General features: G+C 32.1%; 1 protein-coding gene across 3 annotated transcripts; it reads right to left on the minus strand.

Moving 5' to 3' along the window:
- Positions 1-601: 601 nt before the first annotated feature.
- LOC108843596 (uncharacterized) lies at positions 602-3,785 on the minus strand. 3 transcript variants are annotated; one of them, XR_008941308.1, is made up of 5 exons: positions 3,592-3,785; positions 1,631-3,388; positions 1,436-1,554; positions 1,015-1,362; positions 602-804 (listed from the first exon to the last, which is right to left on the minus strand). XR_008941308.1 is itself a non-coding variant. In XM_056999143.1 (4 exons), the coding sequence occupies exons 2-4, from the start codon at positions 2,448-2,450 to the stop codon at positions 1,243-1,245; spliced, it is 1,059 nt and encodes a 352-aa protein (XP_056855123.1). In that variant the 5' UTR covers positions 2,451-3,388; positions 3,592-3,785; the 3' UTR covers positions 602-1,242. The 3 variants fall into 3 exon arrangements, 1 of the variants encoding a protein (XP_056855123.1); XR_008941309.1 differs by having other exon boundaries at positions 3,478-3,785; XM_056999143.1 differs by having other exon boundaries at positions 602-1,362.
- Positions 3,786-7,579: the final 3,794 nt, after the last annotated feature.

The raw sequence follows: 7,579 nt of genomic DNA on the forward strand, positions 1-7,579 counted from the left end.
AGAATTTGACAAAATCAATTCGGTATTCCATATGGAAAACAATCAAATGGCCAAACTAGTAAGTGTTTAGATAGATTCCATATTTTTTATGATTTTTGTTTCTTTTTTTTGTTTTTGGCAATTCTTACACCGAACATAAGTTTACATGATCTTCCTTATACTTTTAAGGTTTGTTAACTTGTTTGTCTACATAATTTATGAAAAACATACATTAAATGTAGTTTTATGAAATTGATGATTTCATTGTAACTTGGCAAAGCTGTGTACATATAAATAAGTGGTACAACTGAGGTAAATATATTTATTATGTGGTACAACTAATATTTTTTTGATTTCACCGTCAAAAGTATAACTATGCACAAACGAGTACAACTCACAAACTAGTACAACTATGTACAGAATGTACAACTAAAAAATTAGTACAACTACTTGTTATTTTATTTCCATGTTCGAAATTGCGCTAGGTGCGAGTCGGGCGGCAACGTCGGGCCTAGCGAGTTATCAAAAAATCGGTGATTAATCACTGATTACTCGGGGATTAATTTTTAATAATTAATATATTTTAATTCTTAAAATATATTATAAATTTATAACACAGAACTTATAAACCAAAATATATTGAAATTTCTTCTAATACACATCGAGTTCAAAAGACAAAAGCTAATTTTCTATACACGGGATACACCAAAAAAAGATATTGTCTTGATCTTAAGAATATACAAAAAGGTACTTCTAATCTTCAAAGATCAAGTTATCACCGTGCAATAGAAAGATGTGTTAGAAGTTATATCTTGTACATTACACCTGTAAACAAAAAGAAAACAATGTCAGCTTGACTTTGAAAGCAAAAACAAACAAAGACAAAAACATGACTTGATGAAACAAAACATCACACGTTCCTCATGTTTATCTCTGTAGTCTGTTCCAAACCAAGACTTTGACAAAAAAACAGAAAATCAAACATCGAAAGTGTAAACCAAAACAGAGACACAACGAAAAAGACAATAAACTGACCTTACGAAGCCATTTGTGTCTCAGGAAACAGTACAATGTCTTGGAAGACATCAGGTTCAAACTCCATGTCGACAATATCTTCTTCTTCTTCAGATTCAAAGTCATCATCAAACAAAGCTCTTACCCTTGGAGCTTGGGTTTCAGTCAGAAAATTAACATCACTATCTTGTTCTTCCACACGTTCCACAAGCCAGTCTTCAACGGTATCTTCATTGCCATCTTCAAACATCACATCCGCGTTTTTCTCTCTGATTTTTTCTGCATGTTAAGTAGCCTTGCGTTGAAATGAACATACACTAGACTGTTCAAGTGATTGACACCTAGTCTATTTCTTCTCTTTGTATGGATCTACAATAAAAAAGTTAGTAAGTGTAAGCAATATGGTTGACAAAAAACAGAAGCTAGATGACTATAGACTAACCCCTTCAAAGCTACTCCAATTCCTTTCACATCCCGAAGAACTGGATGTCAGCGCAAGTATTCTTGTTGCCAACCTTTGTAGAGTAGGTGCACCACATCCATACGTTGCCCACCAATTCCCTAAGAGAAAGCAAGTGAAAAACATTAAATAAAAGACAAATGATCAAATAAAATCAAGTAAAATGAGAATACAAACCTGGATCAAACTTGTCATCTTTTGTTTCACATCCCTTTAATGCCAAGGCTCTACCAAAAGAACCACTTTTGTTCTTGTATAGACTAACTTCATGATTCACAACTAAATCTTGCTTTTCAAAGTCTCCATGATAGAAAGTCTCAACACAAACAATGAACCCGTCCATGACCTCCATGTCAAGTTGGATATTGGGTTCTTTGTAGAAATAAAAAGGATTGAGGAAATAGGCAGCCATATGCAATGGAGTATCCAATCTACCTTTCATTTTCTCATCAATGATTCGAAAAACAGGGAGGTAATTCTTCTCCAAGTGATCAGAAGCTTCCTTGATAGATTTCTTAGCTTCTAAGATCTCACCAAAAATAAACCCAAGAGATGGAACCTTTTCCCCATCCGCCAACCTTAGAACTTTCACAAGAGGGCTGAAGACCTTCAGAATAACCAGCACACTATTCCAGAATGAATAAGTCATCACAATATCACTCGCATTTTTACCTTTCACGCACTTTGAATGCTTGCAATCATGCCACTCATCACTTCCAAACATACTCTTTAATTGTGCCTTCTTCTCGTACAAACTATGCAGTGTTAAGAAGCAAGTTGCAAACCTTGTTGCACCTGGCCGCACTATGTCTCTCTTTGCATATGCTCTCATCATAGATAAGGTCTTATGATGCGCATATATAAAGATGGTCACTGCCTTTGCTTGATCTATTATTCTAGCAAAACCAGCCAACTTCGAAATCCCTTCAAGCATCAAGTCAACTGTGTGGGCAGCACAACCAGTCCAGAATATTCTCGGTCTCTTCTGCTTAAGCATCTTTGCGGCAGCAACGTTGTTGGTCGCATTATCAGTAACGACTTGCACAATCTTATCAGCTCCTATATCCTCAATGCATTGATCGATATATTTAAAGATAAACTCACCCGTGTGAGAATCTTTAGATGTATCCTTTGATGATAGAAAGCATGTACCACCTCTTGAGTAACACACAGATTCATTATGCTTCTTCTTTTCATGTCACTCCATGCATCAGTCATCAATGAGCAGCCTTCCCTTTCCCATTCTTCTTCTAAGCTCTTCAATTTTTCCTTTGTCCTCTGTTGTTCTTCAATTAGCAATGACTCTCTAAGCTGATACTGACTTGGAGGCACCCAACCAGGCCCAAACTGTCCTAATGCTTCACAAAATAGTCTGAAACTATCATTGTCAATGGCATTGAAAGGGATACTTGTGTGGTAAAGCCATCTAGAACAGTATTGGCGAACAACATGTGTCTTCTCTTTAGAAATGGCATCGTGGATACTCTGTTGTCGTGTCTGTGCCGCCAAAGAAGCTTCAGGGTTGATGCTGCTCACATACTGATCAAGAGGACCTTGGGAGCGAGGAGTTTTAAGTGCTCCAAGCTCTCTTTCCAGTTCTTCAGTACCACTGTCTTTACTTATGTCCACCTCTTCCCGCAACTATTCCTCATGTTTCCGCTTCAGATTCTTCTTGTTTTTTCCTTCAAGAACTGCCTTCTTACACTTCTCTTGATCTTCTTTACTTGATACATGACAAGCTGACACATTTCCTTTCAGATGAGCAATGTGTTCTTTCATTCTAAACACACCACCAGAAAATTCTTTTCCACACAATCTACATATGACTTTGTCCAGACTTCTTGCATCACACAAGACTCCATACTCCCATCCGACATCATTTGAGTTACGCTTAAGAGGGGGAGGTCTATCTGTTGGTGGATTATCCATTGATTCCTAAATGACATAATGAAACAAACAATGAGTAAAAACGAACGCACGAACACATGTGAACTTCACAAAAAAAAAAGCCAAGAGATGAATACATTAAGCTCAAGTCGTGACTGAGTCGTGACGATACAAGAAACCAAAAGCTGATGGAAGTCAAGTAAAAATAAAGAAACAGAGAAGCAAATCAAGTGAAAAGAGATATCCAATACCTGATTTGGTCTTAAATTTAAAACCTCAAATTTGCTATTGCGTTGAATTTCAAAGCTCGTTATATTAGGGTTTCTTCGACAGAAAAAAATCCCAAACTCAACTCAGTCTATTTAAAAAAAAAAGATCAGAGCACTTGAAAATAGAGAAAGAAAAAGATTGGACTTTGTGTTGTTATTATACAGAAAGGATAAATGGCCCAATTATATCTACTCGGATCAAGCAATTAAACGGCGATTTTCCTATAACTCGGTCAAACGCGGTAATAAAACGTTGACCGCCTAAACCAGCCGAATTGGGTGTTTTCTCCACGGTAAGGTGACGCCTAGCGAGTACTCGGCCGCGTAATCGGCAACTCGGCCGCGTTTTTGAACACGGTTTTATTTAATATTGTTTTAAATGTTCACCACGTTTTAAATGTGTATCATATTTTAATTATTGTGGTTGAACACATCAGTAATACTAGTATAACTAGGACAACTATTCAGATTCTAAAATTTAAATATTCCATTGGGTAGTACATATAAAAAAAATAATCAACTGTCCAAATTGGTAAGTGTTTAGATAGATTCCTTTTTATTTGTAATTTGTTTTTGTTTTTTTGGCAATTATAACACAATCACATATGTTTGCATGTTTTATCTTATACTTTTAAGGTTTGTTAACTTCTTTGTCCACATAATTTTTGGAAAACATACATGAAATATATTTTAACAAAATTGATGATTTAATTTTATTGGGGCAAATGCATGTACACATAAAGAAGTGGTACAACTGAGGTAAGTTTAAATTTTATGTGGTATAACTAATAATTTTCGATTTCACTGCCAAAGTACAACTATGTACAAACCGGTACAACTGAAAAACTAGTATAACTATGTACAAATCGGTACAACTCAAAAGCTAGTATAACTATGTACAAACCGGTACAACTCGAATACTAGTACAACTATATTATTTCATTTTGTATTATGCATCATGTTTTAAACGTGTATCATGTTTTAAATATTATGGTTGATTACTAAATCAAGTAGTTGTACTAGTTGTACCTAAATACATGATTTTTTAATAGTGTTTACAATTTTCTAGATCCGCCACTGATGACTATTATTATCATATTTCAAACACCAAACATGAATGCTTATGTATCATTTTAAACTCATGATGGCTTTTGTATCATATTTTGGAGTATACTCTTCCAATCTTCTTCTACTGTAACATTTTTCAGTTCGACAGTTGACTTCTTTGGCTTGGAGAGCAAAAAAAATGAAGATAATTTTTTCGTAAATAGTACAACTGGTATAACTAGAATAAAAACTATTTGAAGTCAAATACAAAAATAGAACTAACATCGATATGTAATATCAAAACATTGGTACTACTATCTATCTTATTAAAGTAGAAGTACTTTAAGCTTTTGTTTGGTAATAGGGATATGAGTCTTTAAAAAAAATTAAATTTTGTTTGGTAACAAAGATAGTAGAGAATTTTGTCTTTTCCTTTTTTAAATGATAGATTTAAGTATTTAATGTCTTTTCCTTATTTAAATAATAGATTTCTTTAATAGAATGAATCTTAACCAAAATAAATTTCTTTATAGATTTTTTGTTAACATTAAATATTTTTCAATATTTATTAATAAAAATAATAGAAAAAAAATCACACATCAAAATCAATTTATATATCATATAAATAAAATATAATAAAATATAAAATATTTTATTTATAAAATGTTAGTATAACACTTTTATAATATAAGTCCAATTAGTTATAAATATTATATTTTTATATGATACACTGTGATGTAATAGACGATCAAAATCACATAATATAATTATTTAAAGTAATAAATAAAATTTTTGTTTTAAAATTGTATCCTAACAATTATGTAATACATATTAATTTACACACACACACACACATATATATATATATATATATATATATTATCATTAGAACAAAGGAAAAAAATTGAAGTGAAAGCAAATATTTATACGGCCGCGGGTCAAACTATAGAAATAAACAACAATGGCGTAAGATTTTTTTTAACAAATTTATTTTAATTTCAAATATGTTTATATATTTTATTTATTTAAAAATTATTTTATTTTTTATTAATAGTGCTAAGATTTTAGAATTGGAAAAAATTATGACTCATCTCTATATTATTTTAATTAGGAATTTAAAATTTATATCAAAATATTTTTTAAAACTTTTAATTTTTATTATAACTACAAATATTAATTTTCAATCTAAATTTATGTTTAAATATTACAAATATATCATTTATAAATAAAAAACTAAAAACATAAAATAAATACCCGCCCGGTTGGGCGGGTTAAGATCTAGTTATAGTTAAACCAGATGCACAAGTTGAACTATTATTATCATAGTATAAACACCAAACATGAAGCCTATACATCACTTTAAAATCTGTGAGGGTTTCTATATCATTTTCGCAGTATACTCTTTTAAATCTTCTTATATTGCAATTTTTCAGACCCCACACTACAACTTGTACAAATGGTACAACCAATTAAATAAATTACTATCCAAATGAATATTATATACAACAAAATATTCACGTATTTTGATACATGCATGAGAGGAAAGATTAGAATAAATTATCTCATTTGTTATACATAATTATCTTTTCTCGCATCATTCATACGCTGAAAAACCAATATAACCATATTAGTTACAGAGTTGTACTAGTTATACGCTTTTCAGTTTTACTAATTATACAGGATATACTTATTCTAGTTGTCTTATAGGATATTACAAAACATATCTGAACCTACTATAACTTTTTCTAAGCTTTGCAGTTGGTTTTTTAGGCTTTGAGAGCTAAAAGTGAAGATGGAGTTTTTAAAAAAATAGTACAACTAGTAAAATAAAATCATTATCTAAATTAAATATTATAGAAAACAAACTTTTAACATATGTTGACACATATAGGCATGATGATTAGACCAATATTTTCATTAGTTCTGCATCATCATCTTCTATAGCATCATTAATACGCTGAGAACAAAAACCAAATATCACCATATTAATTGTAAATTTATATTAGTTATACGCGTTGTATTTGTACCAGTTATATCGGTTATACTCAAACCATTTGTACTAGTTATACTTGTTTTAGTTGTACCAGTTGTACTAATTCGAATTGTATTAGTTGTACTAGTAATACTCCACATTCTTCTTTATTTTGAATCTAATACGTAAAACATGAAATTTGATTCTGGGTAAGTTATAATTGATTAAATATGACTATGGATTGATCAATTTGAGAAATAAAAGAGAAAATTGCCGGATAGTTGAAGAAATTTTTTGATTTTATTTTAAAGACCAAGAACCATTGATGGAGAAGAAAGGGAAGAAGAAGAAGAAGAAGATTTAGGGTTAATTGGGTTGGGTTTCGGGTGGGTCGGATTCTGGGTCGGATAAAAATGGCACAACTTAGTAAATATGTTTAAGTCTTTAGGTTTTTTAGTAATTTTATTTAGATTTCTATTTAAATTTAAATGCAAAATAAAAAGGAAAAGAGATGGGTCTAATCCAGATTTTTTGGACCCCAAGTGGTCTATACTAGCATTTGATTCTAATATTACAGATTGTATAGACGGTGGTAGCTAAGAGAAAAGACAAAAAAAGTTATGTTGCTAAATGACAAAACAAAGATCGAACCAAAAAAGTTATGTTTTTACTTGTACCACGCCGGAGTTACTTAATTGTTATATGTGACGGGTTGGCTCCCTTAGCCACCGTCGGCCCGGCCCCCTTTCGTTTTTCTATATCTTCTGTTGTGCATGTATGTATCGGAAGGCAAGGGATCGTCGGGACCCTTTTTCCCCTGTTTTCCTCGGCTCCGGGATGAGGAAAATCTATTATCTCTATCGTCGCCGGTTTGTTGTCTCCAGCATCTCATCTTTCGTTAGATGGATGGTTGGCTTCTGGACTCTGGGGCCGCGCCGTTTTCTTCCTCGG

The sequence above is a fragment of the Raphanus sativus genome, chromosome 2, assembly GCF_000801105.2.
Source record: "Raphanus sativus cultivar WK10039 chromosome 2, ASM80110v3, whole genome shotgun sequence".
NCBI classification, from domain to species: Eukaryota; Viridiplantae; Streptophyta; class Magnoliopsida; order Brassicales; family Brassicaceae; genus Raphanus; species Raphanus sativus.